This window comes from Alosa pseudoharengus, unplaced genomic scaffold (assembly GCF_046254945.1).
Source record: "Alosa pseudoharengus isolate Yale_2024_CS ecotype anadromous, Long Island Sound unplaced genomic scaffold, YU_APseudo_1.1 YU_APseudo_1.1_scf_1, whole genome shotgun sequence".
Taxonomy (NCBI): Eukaryota; Metazoa; Chordata; class Actinopteri; order Clupeiformes; family Clupeidae; genus Alosa; species Alosa pseudoharengus.
In genome coordinates, this window is record NW_027468564.1 from 31,533,153 (window position 1) to 31,554,885 (window position 21,733).

At 39.6% G+C, this 21,733-nt stretch overlaps 1 protein-coding gene across 1 annotated transcript in view; it reads right to left on the reverse strand.

Moving 5' to 3' along the window:
- The window catches only part of LOC143125732 (dynamin-2-like), a 131,793-nt gene that overhangs the window by 47,527 nt on the left and 62,533 nt on the right, over positions 1-21,733 (reverse strand). Inside the window, exons 9-10 of the mRNA XM_076287459.1 lie at positions 13,200-13,267; positions 6,977-7,115 (exon numbers count right to left, since the gene is read on the reverse strand). Coding sequence (XP_076143574.1) covers positions 6,977-7,115; positions 13,200-13,267 — 207 coding nt within the window. The remainder of the gene's footprint in view (positions 1-6,976; positions 7,116-13,199; positions 13,268-21,733) is intronic.

Genomic DNA, 21,733 nt, shown 5'->3' on the forward strand with positions numbered 1-21,733 from the left:
TGATCACCATATGTTGTCAGAGAGTAAGAAAACACGATGAATTGAAGTAATGGCTTATTTGACAACATTACTCTAACCCGTAAAACCCATGAAAAAAAATGAGTTACGGGGCGGAATCTCTTGGAATTTTCGTTTATGTTTTGAACGATTAATTCTAGAATAGCGTATTAATAATGGGCTAGCGCGTCCTCCTATTTGAATTGCCAAATTAGCAAAAGCCAACTGTCAACAGCTGTCAGTTGTAGTCATGAACGCCTACGAGAGGCAGGCAAATTTCCAAAATTAAAACAAGAAACAAATTAAGTGGACATCGGAGGAGCTTAGTGAGATGGTGACGTCTTCGTCAAACGAAGAATATCAAGTCTGACACAGAGCTGGCCATATTTCTCCACAACAGGTAGCCTAGGCTAAACTTCATCTGCATCGCTAACGTCAGCTAAATATGTTACGTTGGTTAGAGAGGTATTTTTAGTTTTCACTGTTTCCGTAATGTGTAGCTGGGTCATGGTTGGAGAAACGTTAAAGCAGCTGCAGGTCAACTAACGTTAGCTAAGTCTTCATTAGGCCTACATCTGGCAACTAGGGTGACCAGATGAGATTGGCTGAAATTAGGGATGCTTTTTTTTCGCGGGGGGGTGGGGGTGGGGGGGTTGTAGGCCTACATAGACTATTATAAAAGATAATGAATTTTCAAACCTGTACCAAAACACATTTTTATTCAAACATCAAGTCTGCCTCACAATACAGTCATTGTGAAAAAAAAAACAATCACTGCGTAACAGTGCAAATCAGACCTTTCAGAATAAGGATAATAGCCTAACGCTAATAACAAGCTTTGCCAAAACTATGGGTCATTAAGTAAGAATACAAAATAATTGTTAGATTAAGTAGCCTAGATTAGGCTATGTTAAAACGACATCGGACATTAGGCCAAACGTATTTTTTTTGCACACATGACGCCTCCCCTCCGTGAGAAACACCAAACTCTCTTCTACACACTTTGCAGAATGCTTTTATCTCATCGCTTAAGGCTTTGTCAATCCACGGGTACCTCCACCCACTTCTCCCGGTACCTGCATAGACGATTTTGCTTTTTAGCGGCGTTTTGGGGTTCCGGTACATCAGCCATGTCAAGGAATGAATGAAAATGAACTAAAATCAGTGCATATTCGCGCCTAATTATAGAACGTCAAAAAAGAAACAAAGTAGCCGGGGCTGCATCCAGACACTTAGCTGCCGTCGGGAGCTGCATGCAGTCGACTCAACCTCTCTACGGACAGTTTTTAATGTTTATCAGAAAATAACTACTCAGTATTCTGATTGAGTATCATTTTCGGGACAATTAGGGCAGGATTCGGGATTCGGGACAACTGCTTGGATATCGGGACTGTCCCGAATTTTTCGGGACGTCTGGTCACCCTACTGGCAACCCAGAAGAGGCTCGCGTCTGGTAGTCTTGAGGACATTCACCAGTGGTTTGATTTTGGCCTACAGAACGTTCGGTAACAATCCTACAAATCGCACCTTTAAGCATACAATATGGCTGTATTAAGACTACAGATCCTGTTCAACTGCTTCCTCTGCCCACAATTGTTTCAAAATAAAAGTCATCACTACAATAATTTCATATTAAATAATTAATATACAGTACATATTCTAGCAGCCTACCATCCAACCCGCGTAACCCTTGCAGCATCTTAGGTATGAGCTACACCAGGTGCGTAACTGAAGCGTTCCGTTCGTGACGCGTAAAATCCATTTTAGATGAATGGTCTATTTTTTTCGAACGTACGCCCCACTGTCACGTCTGGTGTAGCTACTTCCATTGATTATAATGGAAGCTAATTGTTGCAGCAGACACAACGCGAACGGAACGCTTCAGTTACGCGCCTGGTGTAGCTCAGCCCTTAGGGCACTTAGAATCTTATGCCAAGTGTCCCGGCCACCTCCAGCAACTGTCTGTCTCAGGCTTTAAGCATACAATGTATGCAATTTTTATTTTCAAATATTTAATTGTTCAACTATTCTAACTGTCAGTTCTCATCAACTATGACTCCTGCAAACTGTTTCCTCTGCCCACAACTGTTTCAGAATAAAAGTCCTCACTACAAATAGTCCCTAATGAATAATTTAACAATTTAAACTATCCAACTATTTATCTGTTCAACTATTCCAACTCTCAGTTGTCATCAAGTATGACTCCAGCCAACTGTTTCCTCTGCCCACAACTGTTTCAAAATAAATGTCCTCACTACAATAATTCCCTATTAAATAATTTAACCATTTTAACTATCTAACTATTTAACTGTTCAGCCTTTCAAACTGTCAGTTGTCACCAGCTATGACTCCCTGTAACTGTTTCCTCTGCCCACAACTGTTTCAAAATAAAAGTCCTCACTACAATAATTCTATATTAAACAGCAACCACTTCCACAGGTACAACCTAGCAACCAATATATCAACCAATGAGTTTAAACTAGCATAGCAACCACCACAACTAACCTAGCAACAGCCTAGAATCCACCTCGAGTACCCTAGCAACAGCCTAGCAACCATGTAAAATACCCTAGCAACCACTTCCACAGTTACAACCTAGCAACCACCATAGCAACCAACAGGATTACCCAAGCAATCAGCATAGCAACCACTTAATATTTGGCATAACAACCAACATATGTACCCTAGCAACACTATTGCAACTATATCTGCATTATTTGATTTTACTCTGTATGATATTTTACATAATATTTTTTGCATTTTCATGCACTGTATTTCCTTCAGGAAATGCTTTTCTAGTTCTTATTCTTATTCTAACGCGTTTAATGCAGCTTCAACTATTTAACGTAGAAATTTCATTCAAACTATGTTACGTAGGTCTTACTTATGACATGGGTGCTTTGTATGTTTCATCTCTGTAACTTATACTATTAATTAAAAACTATTCAAAATTTCCCCATAGACTTAACATTGGGCTGATGACACCACCTGGAACTGCCAGTCTCAGGCTTTAAGCATACAAACTGGCTCTATTAAGACTACACATCCTGTTCAACTGCTTCCTCTGCCAAAAACTGTTTCAAAATAAATGTCCTCACTACAATATCTCACTGTTAAACAATTTAACCCTTTAAACTACTGAACTTTTTAACTGTTCAGCCATTATAACTGTCACTTGTCATCAACTATGATTCCTACCCACTGTAGCTAGTTAGCATGGTCAGCATGTTAGCATTGCTAACATTGCTAGCATTTTTAGCAAAACTGTTAAAAATGATTAGCTAAGTTTGCTAAGTAACATAGTTAGCATTGTTAGCATGCTAGTTAGCATAACTACTAAATATGATTAGCTAGGTTAGCTAAGTCATATGGTTAACATAGTTAGCATGGTTAGCATGCTAGTTAGCATAGTTAACATTATTACTAAAACTGCTTAGCTAGGTTAGTTAAGTCACACGGTTAGCATAGTTAGCATTTTAACATTGTTAGCATGCTAATTAACATAGTTAGCATAACTACTAAAAATGAGCTAAGTCATATGGTTAACATAGTTAACATTGTTAGCATGCTATTTAGCATTGTTAGCATAGTTATCATTTTTGACAAAACTATTAGAAAACATTAGCTAAGTTAGCTAAGTAACATAGTTAGCATAGTTAGCATAACTGCTAAAAATAAATAGCTAAGTTAGCTAAGTCATATGGTTAGCCTGTTAGCATTCTTAGTATTTTAGCATAACTGCTATAAATCATTAGCTGAGTTAGCTAAGTCACATAGTTAGCATTGTTAACATAGTTAACAGCATTAACATTATTAACATTTAAAAAAAAACATTAAAAGAAAACATTAGCTAAATTAAGTTAAGTAACTTGGTTAGCATTATTATCTTTGTTAACATAGTTAGCATAACTGCTAGCAAACATTAGAGCCATTCCAACTGTCAGTTATCGTCAACTATCTACCTAAATAATTTAACCATTTAAACTATCCACCTATTTAACTGTTCAGTCATTCCAACTATATTAAACCTAATCTACCTAGCACCCTAGCCTGTAAACCTGGCCTAGATCCATAGGCATTCGTTTATTTCCGGGTGGGAGCACACAGTTTGAGGTTTAAAATCATTGGAGTTCCTTTAAACCGCTTTGAACCAATCACTAACAACCGGCGTTTCGTCATACAGAGAAGTTTCTCTGCAGCATGCCCATAACAAGCACGGGTGCATCTTATCAGCAAACAATCACACGTTTCATCTGCGTAACTCTCGCCAAAATGCATCTAGTGTTTTGTGAATGTACCCAAGTCAAACTTTCATATAAATGCATAAGTACGTCCAAAGCGCCACTTTTAAGCTTGTATGCGTTGTCGTTTTCGGGTGAAATTACCTTTTGAATGGGATTCCTATAGGGCTACAACTTTTTTGATACAATCGCATCAAAATCGCTATTTTTCAAATACTATGAAGGCTCGACACAACATGAAACTTTGATCGAAGTATTATCAGTGTCTCTACACTTGAACTCGAGCATTGAGAACATTGTTGGTGTACACAGAGTTTACTAAAAGAGAGGTTTTGAACAACTCACTTGTTTTTTTCTGCTCGCTGCCATCTTGCAAGGAGTGAGTTGTCCAAAATCTTTCTTTTTAGTAAACTATGTGTACACAAACAATGTTCTTAATGCTCGAGTTCATATGTAGAGACACTGATGATGCTTCGATCAAAGTTTCAAGTTATGTCGAGCCTTCTTAGTGTTTGAAAAATAACGATTTTGACCCGACCATGTAGCCTACTAAACTACAGTGTGACTCGGGTACGTTCGTAGCCTATTTCAAGTGACAAAATCTATGACTAAAGTTTAGCTGACGATATAACATCCTACTCCACTGTGACTTCGTTCATGACACTCCTGTTAATAGGCTAAACTATTATTTACATTTGCTCAAAGATTTCGTATACGTCATTTTCGCTCCCTACGTTGATGTATTCCAAGCGATCTGCTTCAGGGGCGGGGACGTAGTAATTGAAACACCATGCCTGGGTAGTACGTAATCGCTCTCAGGGACGCCCACTGTTCGCTGGTTGGTCGGCTGCCCAACTGCCGAAGTAAACGAGCGTGAATCAACCTATTCCAGATGGAGTACTGTAGGGAAAAGAAATCGACCGGAAGTACGTAGACAGGCCAAGGCCAGGCTACTAGCAACCAATATAGTTTGTTTTTACTCTGTATGATATTTTACATCATATTTTTGCATTTTCATGCACTGTATTTCCTTCAGGAAATGCTTTTCTAGTTATTATTATAACCTTTTCTTTTCACCTTTTCAAGAATGAATGCGACTAACCGCTTAACGTACAGACATGTTGAAATAACCGTTCTGAAGGTCTGGAGTGGGGCAAGATAGTTATATCTCCAGAACGGTTTGACGCATGTGCTTCAAATTTGGTACAAGTGTTTGTATGGACTCAAAGCTGAAGTGAGTTGATGTTGGAGATCAAAGGTCAAGTCCATGAATACTCTGAGCGCGATATCTCAAGAATGCCTTGCCTGAAATTTGGTATGAGTGTTTGTATGGACTCAAAGATGAAGTGAATTTATGTTGGAGGTCAAAGGTCAAATTTCAAGGCCAAAAACACCTTGAGTGTTATATCTCAAGAACGCCTTGACACACAAGGTCTTTTGGTACGAGGGTTTGTATGAACTCAAAGATTAAGTGATTCAATGTTTTTTTCCAGGAATTTCCCCACCAACATTAAGCCAGCAACTTTCCATCCACTATTGTAATTCCTCTGGCATTACATTTCTAGTTTGGTTACACAGTTGCTAATCAATAAACAAAGCTTAGTTCACGTGTTATATGTGAAATAGGGACTGCATTCTGAGTAAAATAGCTTAATGGCTTACTGTTTTTCTAATTAGATCTAGGCTAAATTTATTGCGAGTAGCCTACCATATTTTAATGTACGGTGCAGTTTTTGATTGTCATTACGCGATCACGTTAATTTTGAGAGCACTGCTATACAGTATGGTGTTTACATTTCCAGGTGATTTGCGTCCCACCTGTCACATGGGCCCCCTCACTTTTACTGGGTTAATCTCACAAGCACATCTTAATGATCATTTCTGGCTATACGCCTAGGTTTTTGTTTTATTTTTTAATTAGCCTGGGGTAGTTGCCTACTGTAGTTTTACTGGTCACCTTGCTATTTTATAGTTGTATCAGGTAGCTTAGTTGACTTTACATACTCCTATGTTTGCCTAAAACATTCAGCCATTTGAAACAGAAGAACACACCAGAATAGGCCTGTTTAGTAAGCAGGATTTGATGGCCGCATTCCCACACATTTAAAATACAATTCAATGTGGAAGTAATCCAAGTATTCAGAATACGTTACTCAGATTGAGTAACGTAACAGAATACGTTACAAATGACATTTTTTGAAATGTATTCTGTAGCGGAATACGCTTTGAAAGTATCCTTCCCAACACTGGGTATCAGCCAGGGTAGCTCTGACCAGCTTTTTTCATCAGATCCCTAACAGCCTTTTCTGAGGTAATTTAACCCTTTTCTCAGTTAATTGAAGCTTTTACTGAGGTAATGTAGCCTTTTCTGAGGTAATTTAGCCCTTTTCTCAGTTAATTGAAGTTTTCACTGAGGTAATGTAGCCTTTCCTGAGGTAATTTAGCCTTCCTGAACCATTTTTCTGAGTTAATTTAGCCAGGCTTGACACTTATCCTCATTCTTGGAATACGCCCCTTGGGAAGCAGTGGTGCACATACACACCACAATCAGCATCACAACACAACCTGGACACCCAAGACTGTCCAGGAGACACACACACACACACACACACTCTCTCTCTCTCTCTCCAACTATGTCTTCCTTGTCTCTGTTGACTTTATAGTTCCCTCCTCCTTCTTTTCTTGTCCTCTCACATCTCCTCCTCCTCCTCCTCTCTGTTTCTTGTTTTTCACTTTACCTTCTCTGCACACTTGCAGATCAGCATGGAGAGCTCAGATACCACCTTGTCCACACATGTCAGAAACGGCTCCTTCAGCTTTGAGACCTGATTCTTCGCGATGGCCTCAAATGCCATGCCTGGCGTGAACAGCCCCCTCCTGATGCACCATGGGATTTTTTTTAAAAGTGGGCAGGAGAGGGAGCAGGTGAGGGGGGGCAGGGAAAAGTTTTTAATTAAATTTAAATTTTAAATGTGGCAAGGTTGGGTTGGTTGGGAGAGAGTGTGTGTGTGGGGGGGGGGGATTAGGAGTAAGGAAGAACCATTTTTATTGGATGAGGACATTGAGACTTGACAGGGCCACAATGGAAGGATTTCCATTGGATGAAAAGGGGGAAGGGGGTGGAGAGCAGTGTTTTGATTGGAGGAGGATATGGATATTGGGGTGGGTGGGAAAGCAGAAAGGGAAGAAATAATTAAAGTTGAGGGGAGAGGGGGGCAAAGTAAGTAAGTATGTTGATGTGAAGTGACATGCAAAGATTAATATGAGATAGGGTGGTGACAGCAATGCAAGAAATAAAGAAAAATAAAGAAAACAAGACAAGAAAAGAGAAAAAAAAGATTGTTTAGTTCATTAGTCATCATTCAAGATGACACTCTGGTAGACCAGCTACAGGTTTTGGGTACCGGTGTTATACGGTAACTGGCTTATGTTAACTGGCTGGACTGTTTACTTTGCATCTGGAGTTAACATAACCGCCCCCTTCTTTTGCAGATTAGTCCAGGCAAACTAACTCATTTTGGAGCCAAAAATAGAAGTAATTGTAAAATTTTTTTTTTCAGAATAGATCATTATCATTTTTATGAGGTGTCCAGAACAACATACTAGAAGTCCTAAGAACAAGTTTCTTTGAAAATTAATTCGAATATGCAAATGAGCTAAACACTAATCCAATATAGGCTACCCAAAATATACCCACATAGGCTTAATTTTTTCCTTTACTCCTACCACAATAACACTTTACACAATGAAAGTCTACATGAAAAGTAAAAAAAGAAATTATTGAAAAAAAATTATTTGAATATGTAAATGAGCAATATACTAATCGAATATGCTTATTTTTTGCTTTACTCCAATCACAATCAAACCTCACCCCCTGAAAGTATACATGAAAAGTAACATTTTTGTTGTACAAGTTTCTTGGAAAAATCAACAAGTAGAAAAAAAGTTACAAAGATGAAAAATACATAGCAGCTTTGTCCTATAGAAGACTTACGTTACAAAGTTTGAATAAAGTTTTTATGTGAAACGGTTCAAGCTGAATAGCAAAAAACAAAAGTGATCACTGAAAGTAGAAGAAGCCTAGGAACAGTGCATTTTCATGCACTGTAAAAAAGGGGGCCAAATAACTAACACATTCATGTCCATTCAATAAATTAATCTATGCATAAAGTCTCTTGCCACACTTACCTGGGTCACTTGCCACATAAAGACTTTTAGTGACCTTAAGAATTGATTGCACAATCTTGCCTCCAGTTGCTTTCTATTTTTTTTTTTATTTGCCATCAGGTCTTACCTAATGACATTCCCCCACAGATAACATCAGAAGAAAGTCAGAATAGCCATCCCATCTTAGTCATTACTAACGTGGTGAGATTACATTTTGGGCTGGTAGATTTACAAATGATTGGCACCACTTCTGGACTGGATTCTCATACAATTCTATATATTATTTTTACGTGGAGAAGGTTGGCCTCAGACACTGGAAACAGACACAGTGTGAGTGTGTGTGTGAGTGTATGCATGTGTGTGTGTGTGAAACCAAAAATACCAGATGAAGTCCGCTGTAGTTGCAAGAAAGACTACAGCACAAAGAGATGCACATGCAAAAAACATGGACTCCCTTGCACTGCCATTTGCGGAGTACTAGCTGCACAAACTCACAGTTGCCTGATTTTTCAGATGAATATGACCCAGAGCGGAAGAACTAAGCAGAACAAATTAGGAACTGATATAGGGAGACACAGAGAAGGGATCAAGGATCCACACTGGATTTTAAAAAACAAGCGTTTTATTACCTTTATACCGGGCTAGATGTGATATTTTCACATCTACGGTGTCTTTTTCATAATAAACTAATAAGATTTTTTTAATTGGCATATCCCGTATAGAACAGAGGTTCCCAAACTGTGAGGCGCGCCTCCCCTGGGGGGCGCCAAATAATTTGAGGGGAGGCGCGGAAGGTTGATTCAAAAAAGAAGGAAAAACGCTTATTTCATGTTAGAACTATCTATGTTTTTTTCAATGATTATGTAATCGTCAACATTATAAAATCGAAATAAATCATAGAAGAGATGTATACTAAATCTTTGGGATAGTGGAAAGTATTATTGGTCCCTATCCTGAGTGAGAATGTAACATAATTTAGCAACAATGCCGCCAGCCGAGCTAGCTGCAAGTTACCAGTGAACGGTAACTTGCAGCTTGGAGCTTGAGCTCCAACCACCACAATCGCTGATATGGGCAACAAAGCCAAACGTCGAAAATATGATGAAAACTCATTGTATTGCATAGCATAGTATAGCACCGATTTAAGTGGCTTAACTGAAAGTGATTGTCGTTTGTGTGTGTGTGTGTGTGTGTGTGGGGTGGGGGGGGGGGGGGGGGTGGAGGTGTCACTGTTTTCAGAGGGGAGGCTTTTGGGGACCTATGCCGTAGAACAGTGGTTCTCAAATGGGGGTACGTGAAGGCACTCCAGGGGGGTATAAACCTTAGAACCCGATTGACACGAAGTCCGTCAAAAAAAACACACCCCTTCTCTGTTGCATTGCTCCAGAACTGTTCATCGCAGCGAGATGAAACCGTTATTGTGTGACAAAGCAGAAGTGCGGCTTTCCAACGAGACCAGGCACTTGTCTGTACGTTAAAGTATGAAAATAAAAAAAATCACGAAATTAAATCAAATTGCATCATATTTACTTCTCTGCTCTTGTTTGAATTACTCGCGAACCCATAAACGCATAGATATGGCAAGCATATCAGATGGAAGAGGAGACATGGGGCTATCCATTGAAGTATGTCGATCTTTCTGGCTTATGAAAACAGAGAAAGTGACTGCAAAATAATAACGTCATGTACAAAAACCAACGCTGCACAGCACACCCATTACTCTGGTTTGAATTACTCACGGACCTGTGATCGCATAGATATGCCACGCATGTCAGATGAAAGAGGAGACACAGAGCTATCATTTGATACCAAGTACATCCTTCTGGGTTATGAAACAGACGAAGTGACCGCAAAATAATAACGTCATCTAGCTCGACTTACCTCACGTTTTTGTCTGTTTTTGTGGAAAATCATGTTTATAATCCAACGTGTGTTTCTCTATGGCAAAGAATGTTCATAATCCGGTTTTGAGATCCTAGCAAATTCCTGCATGGCATCCAATTCAAGGCTCACATTGCATCTGTTATGTTCACATAAATAGTGGTTTTCAGGGGGCACTGTGGCGCAGCAGGCTACAGCGCCTGTACCATATACGGGTCCGAGTGCCCACGGGGACCCAGGTTCGAGTCTGACCTGCGGTCATTTCCCGATCCCACCCTATCTCTATCTCCCACTTACTTCCTGTCTCACTCTCCACTGTCCTGTCAAAATAAAGGGGAAAAGCCCCCCAAAAAATATACTTTAAAAAAAAATTGCTCAGCCCCAAAGAATCCCTCCACCATGGCAATGATATTGCCAGATTCAGGATAGTCTGCCCTACACACACATGCAATGCATGTAGAGCTAGAGCTTGCTGTGGTGAGATACATGTCAAAATATAAGAATTTTTATAATACGCTTTTTATATTTTAATTCTTTAAAAATCAAAATAAAATCAATGCTAGTACTAATACATGAAAAAACTAAAATATACATATATTTAAAAAGTAGAATCCATGTAGAATATATTAAACAATTATTTAATAAATATTTCAGGAAAATATAAGTTCATAAAATTAATTTTATATTTCAGTAGGCTATTCAATTTCATTATCCTAAAAACCTAGTCACCCCCATACCAGGATGGTTCGACCCAACCTGTCACATGCCACCCGCCATCACCTGTCAATCACTCAAATCACTCAAATCAAAACCTAAAATGTGGTAAATTAATTTCAATAAGCAAAACTCAACATGAAATAAAGTACATGAAATACAACCAGAATGCATTTAAGTTACAGTATATGCACTCTAAGGCGTTTTCTTGAACTTGTGATCAAACAGGGACAGCCTAAAAATATGTAAGCCTATCTACCTGGAACATTTCAGATAAAAACAAATGTATTGTTTTAGCTATGAACGCTTTGTATCCAGCGTTAAGCTGAAAGAAATAGATTCCTGATGTTTATTCCATATAATTTTTATTCATAGACAGTAAGGCTCTGGTAAGGCCATAGATCTTCTGCTCCTCGTCAGAATCTCATCGGATATGTGCACTCTTCTTTGCTGTTTCCACAAGGAGCTGCTGTGACATCGGGGACAGCAATGCTTGAAACTTTTAAACGTGAGCATGCGTCAAATAAATTACAATGACATTTAAACAAGTCATGAAGAAGCAGTATCCTTAATTCTTCTGCAATGGAGATAGATTTTCTTTACAAATTAAGCCAAGTCACTTCTGTTGCTAGGCAACCCTAAACAAATAGGGTTTCCTCGGTTTAGCCCCAATTCGGCCGTGTGTATGGTTCTGAAAATAAAACAGATAATAAGTACATGACTAGGTTAGATAAACCACTGCCTATTTAGAGCATGTTACTTGCATTACGTAATGACAGTTATCTGAAGAAATGCACATTGTAAGCTACACCAAGCATCACATCAGCTAACATAAATTTGATAAAATCTATTCCCTAGTTTGTATACATAAACGTTAAACTCAAAACATAAGTGCTACATATTTCACATATCTACAGTGAACCTACTTTGTTCATAGACGCACAACTAAACTGTATGTTGCCGTAGTAGACTAAGGTAGGCTAATGAGCTGCTAACCTGCTAGAGTTTAGTTTATTAGATAACCTGCTAAAGGTTAGAAGCTAGCTGGTAACCTGCTAAAGGTGAGCTAGCATAATTGTTACGTTAGATAGATAGACACTTTATTCACCATCGCCAGAGAAAAATTACAGAATGTTACATTATACGTTAACATTTGACAACTTTTCATTCAGTTTTATTTATTGAAAACTTCACCAGCTACATACACAGCCAAACATGTTACTTACTTTCATTGGTGGCCACCAAAGGTGTACTTTTTCCAAATGCTGTGTAGCTGAACCTGAGCTGACCTCAATGTTGGTACGTAGTGACGTGTAACGTGAAGTCGCACGTGGATGTCTCCGTCCTGCAGGCTGTAGCCAGAACTCTCTCAACTCCGCTGCCATGTGTGTACTTAATAAATAAACGTCCCCTTGATGTCCCCGGTATAACGTTATTGTCGGACCACACAAGGACGTCCTTGGGATGTTTTTGAAATGACCCAATACGGATGTCATTCGAGGGACCTGACGGCGACGTTCCCAGAAAGTCCGCCACCGGACATCGAACAATAACCAAAGGAGAACTTGCTCCGGACGTCAATAACATCAGAGACTTTCTAATGTGGAGACACAGCACTCAAAAAAAATCCTCCATAGAAATGCATGGGGTTAGTTTGTAACGCCAATATGGCCGTGTCTACACATATCCCACCTCTTCCTCGGCAAAACGTTGATATGTGAATACACTGAGCCAATCATGTGGTGTGATGTGAATACATTGAGCCAATCATATGGTGTGTTGTGAAGACATCGTGCCAATCATATGGTGTGAACTCGCAGCTGGAGCATAATTGGTGTCGTGAAGCCTTGTGCACGCGCATTTCTGCTGAATAGGATGCCCTATGAGTGCCCAAAAAGCGTTGCAATATGGCCGCCGAGTGGAGGGTTTTGCCTAAAAGGACTTTGATAACATCAACAACACGTTCGCTAGAGAACATGACGTTGGGGACCAATCGGGGACGTTGTGAATGTCCACTTAAAGTCACTCTGGTCATAGAGACCAACTCAAAAGTAAAGTAACAAGTAAGGAGCAACAAGTTACTTTCCAAAATGACGAGTAAAGTAATTTCAGTACAATTTAAAGAAATAACGGGTAACTTATTACTTTTTTTGAGTAATGACCCCAATACTGAACACAAATATAGCAGAGTGTACTTGCCTGACACCATGGATGTTCTTGATGGCATTAACAATCTTTCTCCTGAGCTCCTTCTCATCAAACTTCATCTGTGATCAGAACATTAGAACATGCACATGAAACATTATAGGTTAGGCTGCACTGTAATTAGAACATTAGAACGTACACATGAAACGTCATAGGTCAGGCTGCACTGTGATCAGATCATTAGCACATACACATGAAACATTATAGGTCAGGCTTCACTGCAGTTAACAGCAGTGTACAGGCTAGGGCATTGGGATAGCTGGTTTTGCCCTTGGACACGGGAGCGTACCTATGTTCCCCGGGTCCTATGTTCCCCGCTATTTGTATGGGACCGGGGAACATAGGACCCTTTTTGTAGAAAAGCGGCGGTAGCGGGGAACATAGGACCCGGGGAACATAGGACCCGGGGAACATAGGGATGACCCCCTTGGACACTTAACCCCAGAGTTGCTTCAGGAGGAGCGTCCCAGTAAATAGTGTCTGTATGTCACTTTGAATGAATGAATATGCTTTTCTTTTATTTCCCTCATTTTATTATGGTAGGTTAAGCTTATTTTCACTTGTTTGTATTTTTTTATAGTATGTCTAATGTGTAAAGTGTTGTTTTATTTTTTAGGTCTGCAATGATGTGTGTAGAGTTTCTTTTAGGCACATCTGGCCTGTTAACATCGGCCCATGGACAACAGATGCAAAACAGCCATTTTGGCTAATTCTGGCGCATTTACATTTTTATGTTTATTAATGTGCACTGTCCATGTCTAAATAAACCTTACATAAATCAAATAAATGAATACATAAATAAATGAATGAATGAATGAATGAATGAATGAATGTGCTCTACATTACTGCCTTTGAACAACAACTTAAGCCCTCCTTACACTGAAATACTTTGCAAAGATTTGGAAAAGATTTTTGAAAGACTACAGTCTCAGACCCTCTCACATCTAAAGACAAGTGATAGAGTTGTTGAGTCACAGACTAGTCACAGACTATGATTTTGCAACAACTAGGGATCATGCAGGGTCACTATTTACAAGACTGCTACTAGATTGCTTCAAATTATTTCCATCATGCACTACATATCAACAGGAACTCATATGATAGCCTACTCATATCAAAGTAATTTTTTCGTGTTTCTGCAGCATTGTTTCATGTGTGATATCCCTAACAGATATAGAGTTGTTCTGTCACGTGGAATAGCTGACTAATAATTTATAAGAAATTAAATAACAAATAATCATATAGGCTGCAGCTGTTGCCTACTTTGCCCCTTCCTGTTTAGTGTTGGAGAAAGGTCACTATTGGTTTTTATATTGTTCACGTAACTATTTGTATGAGCCACGACTAAAAAGACTTGCAATATTATCAAACATGTTTGATATTGTCGTAACGGCAAAACTAGAAAAAGACTGACTCCGACTGACTTAAAACCGCTAAGATTGGCACCTTACACTAAACGATCTAGTTGACGGTAGCGCGTCGCGATTCCAGTACAACTCCATGATTTCTGTCCGACTTTGGAAATTTAGTCGCTGACTGTGAAAACAGACCAAAATCATTCAATGTGAGGTTGCCATAAAACAACTGACACCCATACATATTGCACACAGAGCCTTCCGAGGGGCCTTGACATTGAACTTTGAAAAAGCACTGGTAGTCTCTGGTTATTTACAAGACGATTTATACAGACACTACCTTCAGGAAGTTTACCGTTCGCCACCATCTTGAATTTAGTCAAGATAATTCGAGCGACGAGTACGAATGAACAGGTAGGCTATGATAAGGGATTCCAGTAGCAGCAACTGGAATCCATGCATTTCCACAGAATTATTTTTTGGAATCTGATCCCTTATCATACCTGTCCCTTATCATACCTAAATCGTGACTAAATTGAAGATCGTCTTGTAAGTAAACTACCAGTGCTTTTTCAAAGTTCTCAATGTCTCGTTTTAAATGTCAGGGCCCTCGGAAGTCTATCAATGAAGTGTGGAGCTACTTTGAGCCTCGTAAATGCAGGGATTAAAGTTTTAAAAAATCCTGAGCCTGAACTGTTTTTTATGTGGGTAGTAGGGATGTAGCGATTACCGGTATAATGGTAAACCACGATAAAAATGTTGACGATAACAATTACCGTTTTCTTTTCAAATATCATAATTATCACAGTTGATTACTGCGGTATGGAAACCGTGTGTTTAATCCTTTCCAGCTTTATCTGAGACGTACTGACGCCGTTTGGCTCCACATACCTGTGCGAAAAGACTTTCTCTGCACTGACATATATTAAAAACAAATACAGATCGCGTCTAAATGTGAAGGATGATCTCTGTGTGGCCAAGAATGGACTTGCTGTGTTCCGCGCATAGCGCGCATCCATCTCATTAAATGAGATTAACGCTGAAACATAGTTGGCAAAATGCAAATTTGCGCAGCAACAATGTACATATGTTTGTGGATATTACCCTGACTGAGATATTCTTCTGTTAAAATGGAAATTAAAGTAATGTTTCAAAGTTAAGTTTGCACAACAGCAATAATGTGCACTCATGTTACATGGATATAATTTTTTGACTAAGATATTCTGCTTTTATCATATAGTAAATTTCTATATGTAAAATCATAACAGGCTGCTCTGTTCTTTTGTGTTGTCGTTAAGCCCATGTTTGGATAAGCCTAGTGCGTATGAGTCACATCCAGGGATAGTGGGGGTCGCCAGCCTCTGGCACGGTTATTTTGGGGGTCGCGGGTTGAAAAGTTTGGGAACCCCTGGTCTAATTGATGGTTTTAACTACGATTCGGATTAGGCTACACCTGATTTTAAAAGGCGGAACATTTTCACTGCAAAATGTGCACTGTATTATGTAGCCACTCTGCATGTTTTTATGTTCGCGTCCACAATCCATTTGTAAGGGGGCGAGTGGTACCCCGTGTGTGGCTGAGGCCAGACTGGACAGTTGAGGGTGAAAGAGGCAAGGGGCAACAGTGTCCAAAAATAGTTCTTTGTTTTTATTTTAAGAATAGTGCAGTTCCAAAATTGTCCAATAGTGCCAAATGCCAACAAACTAACCAAGATAAGAAAAAATGTAATAAATGTCCAAAAAAAGTGTCAAAAATAATAATAGACGCTATTAATGCTAGCTACTAGCCCCGGCATAGCATACGGCTGAGCATCGTCTTGCAACGCAAAATACAAAAATGGCATTGGCAAAGAATAGCAGGCACTTACAGCAGTACAGCATCACAGCACATAGCTCCTCTCCTGTCGCTCTCCCTACACAGACTGAGGTACCACCATATAACCCTACCTGTTACCCTAAGCTTGGACCAATCAGAAACGACTGGCCCATACCATTTAACAAAACAGTAATCATCCCCCCAAATAAAGTATTTACAATGGCCATAACAATAAAGAAATCAAAGTAAACATAATAATAATGTTCCCTCACCCACATAATATCACACAATCCCAAAAGGAAAAATAAACATTCATAATAAATCAAAATAGATCTGACCCCCGAGTAGAATGCTTGTGACCGTGCTTCCGACGGAAGGTAGAAAAATACTCCTCCCACAGCAAGCGTGCTTTTGCTATGGAGAGGCTGGAGCTGAGAAATGGGTGAGTGTTTTGAGGTTTGTGTTTGAAACTAGGTGAGGGAAATACTGGCAAAACATGTGTGTAAATAAAACACGGTAGTGGGTACCTACACTACATGTTGGCTGGTGTTTTGTTGCAAAGTATGATGGGGGGGGGAAATGATTAGTGAATGTGTTTAGCTATCGCTGGCTCTGTGTTTGAAAACGCCAAAAGCGCACCGCTTCCCTAATGGCGTTACGGCTCCCACACACAGCTGCGTGCTTCGCGTTGCTGGAGACGCATCCCATTCACTTTACATGGGCTCACGTGATCCGTTGCCGAACTGAGTTGTGGGTCCGTCGCGTCGCGTTTTTTTCCCGCCGCTCGCGTTGAGGAGTTCAGCTGTTGCTGCACCGACAGACGGCACCGGCCAATCAAGCCAATCTATGGACGGCACCAACCAATCACATTACGGTTTTACTTCAAGTAATTTGCATAGCTATGGTCGGGAACACCCACTGGCATGCGTTGACGGAACGCAGCTGTGTGTGGGAGCCGTTAGCGCAACAAAGATTTCCCGACTCCTCCCCCCAAAGATCAAACACTTCCACGTTGTCTTGCCCCAATCCCACAGTCATTCAATCACCGTCCATAATCACAACAATGTCCATAAACATTCCGGTGAGATTCGTGTGTGTGTGTGTGTGTGTGTGCTTGTGAACCGAGTCTCTGTCTCTCCTCCCCGCGCAGGCAGAAAATCAAATCTGCCGCGGAAAGTATCAAACAAACGCCACTCGATAAAGAGTTCCCAGCGTAGCGCGTAAGGAGGGGGAAGTCACCTCCTCACACCATTCCACTTACGTTATCAGGATAATACAGTAGCCTAAAGTTTTATTTCAAACGCTTACTTTGGTCTCACTCATTGGATCTAAATAACAGAAATAGCAAACTTATGGTAGGGTAAGTTAAGCTTTAAGCACATTCTACATTAGCATAAGTGCTGAGGCATTGGCTACATTCATTTTCCTGGCCAGGTGTTGCGTTTTTACTGTATTCTCATCTTCATCAAAAAAACGAACGAGGACATTGAGGACTTTGTCCATGTTCGTGTTGGTGGCTTCATCGACATTTAAGGAAAACATGCAGTTTTTTAGCTTTTTCGAAATACGTCTTTTAAACTCTGGTGTTATGCCGTGTGTGTTCAAATAGCTGGCATGCTGATCAGATATTGACAGTTTAGTCCAGGGGTGTCCAAACTTTTTGACTCAAGGGCCACATTGGGTTTTGAAAATTGGCCCGGTGGGACACACAACAAAAAATAATCTGTGTATAATGTGTGTGTGTGTATATATATATATATATATATATATATATATATATATATATATATATATATATATATATATATATATATATATATATATATATATATATATATATATATATATATATATATATATATATATATATATATATATATATATATTTTTTTTTTTTTTTTTTTTTTTATTATTATATCATTTAAATGACAAAGTAATTTTGTTGTAGAAAATACATTTCTTAAGAAATACTGTTCATTTGATGTTGTTTAATTCATTTATAAATGGTGCACTGCCACTTTAAGACTCTTTTGCCAGCTCCACTCAATAGCCTATGGCTAGTGCTGTCCCTTTGGCTCGTGCCCACTCACAGTTTATAAGTGGTCAGTAGTGGGAACTACTGTCGCCATCGCGATTTTCATTTTGAAAGTTTCTTATTTAAAAACTAGATATCAATTATCAACAATGACAAGCCAGCTTTGGTTTAGTCAAAGCAATTTTGTCTTCGGCTATTTTTTTGCATAAATTCACCAGGGGTTGGGCGAGCTTGAAAGACAGATCATGCTCTACGATGAACTCGCACACGCGTATTTTCAGGTCACACACACGGTCAGTTATGGATGCCCGGTACATCAGCTGTGGTTGTTGCTCCCGGTAAACGCGTTGTGTGTGGGAGAGCGCGAACAGCTGCTCTGTGAGCGGGGTCTGACTCATGTCGTGGAAGCACTTTTCTGCCGCTAGTTGCATATACTAGCTTTCTCAAGCAGAGTGCAAAAGCAAGCACCCGGTTCTCTCAACTTTTTACACCAGCTACTGAAAGGCTTACTGTCGCTATCTCTTCTATCCACGCCGACTCTGTAATTGTCAGTCTCTTGAATTCCCATGAGAATGAGCATGGCCCTGTTATTAATGAACTTGTGTCTTGGTGTGAGGATGCTTTTTTGCATCTGAACATCAGCAAAACCAAGGACATGTCCATAGATTTCAGACGCCTTCCCCTTGCTCTAAAGCAAAGTGTCATCAACGGTCAAGATGTTGACATTGTATCATCTTACAAGTACCTAGGCACCTTGATTGATGACCGGCTTAAATTCGACCTGAACACCACCTCGGTGTGCAAGAGAGGGCAACAAAGACTCTCTGCACTTAGGAAACTGGCTAAGTTTCAGGTGGACAAAACATTGATGGCATTGTTTTACAAAGCTTTTATTGAGTCAATACTCAGATTCTCCATTATCTGCTGGTATGGAAACGTCACCATCAGATACAAAATTGCACTTTCCAAGATCGTGGCCAGTAAGATAGTGGGAGTGAAGTTTGTTGGTCTCACCGAATATTTTAATAAGCAGGTGTTCAACAAAGCGATACAAATATAGGGTCATTCCGTGTCAAATCACCCAGTGGCTGGCAGGTCACCCTCTCCCAAAAAATCTGAAAAAAATCACAGGTGTTTGTAGACCAAACCTATGCATAAATCTTAAATAGTATATCTGTATCACTAATGGTTCCAAAACTACAGCCCTTTGAAGTTTCAAGTCATTTTAAGCATCGTGGTGAACAATCCTTTTTGTTCAACTTCCAACATTGGCTCTTTTTGAGAAGATGAAAACAGGCTTTTTGGAAATCAAGCCCAATTTAAAAAAAATGCTCTGAAAATACGAAAATGATAACAACCAAAGTTAATGCATGGACAGGACCTTATAATACATATATGTGTAGGAAAAAAATCTGATGAATTTGTGTCACATACTTTTTGAATGAGAAGCCCTCAAAGGTGATGATGTCTTTTCACATTATGAATTTATAGCCATTTTCAGAGCTTTGCAGAGGGGAAAGTATACAAGATACGTCTGATCCGATTGGATTTTTTAATTCAACAGGAAAATGTACTTCTATTTACATAGTTTCACTAATGTGTGTGAAATACCAAAAGAGCCAATAATGCTGGAAGTTGAACAAAAAGGATTGTTCACCACAATGCTTAAAATGACTTGAAGTTTCAAAGGGCTGTAGTTTTGCAACGATTAGGTATACAGATATACTATTTAAGATCTATGCATGGATTTGGTCTACAAACACCTGTGATTTTTTTCAGATTTTTTCGGAGAGGGTCACCTGCCAAATTGCGCTGAAATTGGGTGATTTCACACGGAATGACCCTATATCAAGACACAGGCCATCCCCTGTATTCTGAATACGTGCTGGTGCCATCTGGCTTGTGTTTTAAAACTCCTATTGCTTTTAAACAGAAGGATACAAAAAATCCTTCATCTCCTTTTCTATCCAAGTACTGAATTCACACAATTCATGAATCCCCCTCCCCCTTATTCACTTCCTCCTCTTATATCTAACTTATTTAATGAAGTTTTATCTTGGTTTTACTGACTTATCTTTTTCTTTAGGCGTCATCAGACCTATTTACCACAACTAAATGATTATTTTGTGCATATCTGTCTGTATTGTAGTGTGTTATGTCTATTGTTGTGTGGTATGTGAGCCTGTCTGCATTCAAATTGCCCATTTGGAAAGAAATAAATTGAACTTTTTTGAACATTTTTTAAAAATTCTTGACTTGGTATCGATATCGAAACATTCATTTTGGTATCGTGACAACCAGGCTTGGAATTTCACCATTTTAGGGGCAAGGCTACTTGGCCTTCAGTTGGGCATATTTGGTGGGGGGCAGAAAGGCCACATGTCAGGGCACCAAAGGCCAAAAGTTACCATACAGTAGTAGGCTATAAAAATGATCAAAGTTTAATTTAGCCTATTCACTGCAGTAGACCTGCATCACTGTATTAAACATTACAAAAACATGAAACATGACATATTACATATGTAACTGGATGGACTGGATGAGAGTAGGGGTGCAATAATGGGGCCAGGACAATGGGGGAGCTGTGGGATTTGCTGCTGTGAAAGACTGGGTTCAGGGGGAGAAGAAGAGTCCTTTATAAGCTGGGCCTGTTGAGGGCTCGCCCTCTCTTTTTGGTCTCCTTTGTGTCAGCAGTGGGTAAGGTGGATGGTGTGCAGTTTGATTCTTTTGTTCATTTTGAGTTATTTATGTGCTTTTGTGTTTGGTATTGCCTTATTTGATGTTGTTGTAGATATAGAGTGGTTTGCTTTACATTTGCTTTAAGAAGAGCTATTTGTAGTGGTTAATTGAGTGCCAGCATTGAGCCAGAAAGGCCTTAAGCCCCGGCCTCCTTCTATAGGTTATTTTGTGTGTGTTTTTATCTTGTTTGCTTTGTGTTAGTTCTGTTTGTTTGTCCGTGCTAGGGCGGCCGACCTGTGCTGGACTCTGCACACCTTCTGCCTTCCAAGTGGCTCAGCCCGAGGTCCAGTAGTGTAGTCCCTGCTGCATGGTGGTTTGTTGTGGCCTTTGCCTTTTTAATTAGTGTAAACTTAATAAAGTAATGATGTATTCTAAATGGTTTTAATGTTAATGTTAATATTAATTAACTTTACCAGGACTGGGGACTGCAGGCTGTAGCCACTGTGTGTACACCTACTACTGGGCCTTTGTGTGACATTTGATGCGTGGGTAGCTATCAGTTAGCCTGGTGTTACCATCCTACGTACTTCCGGACAAAATTTGATTTCAGCCTCGCACGTGGTCTGGCCCAACCTACAGTATA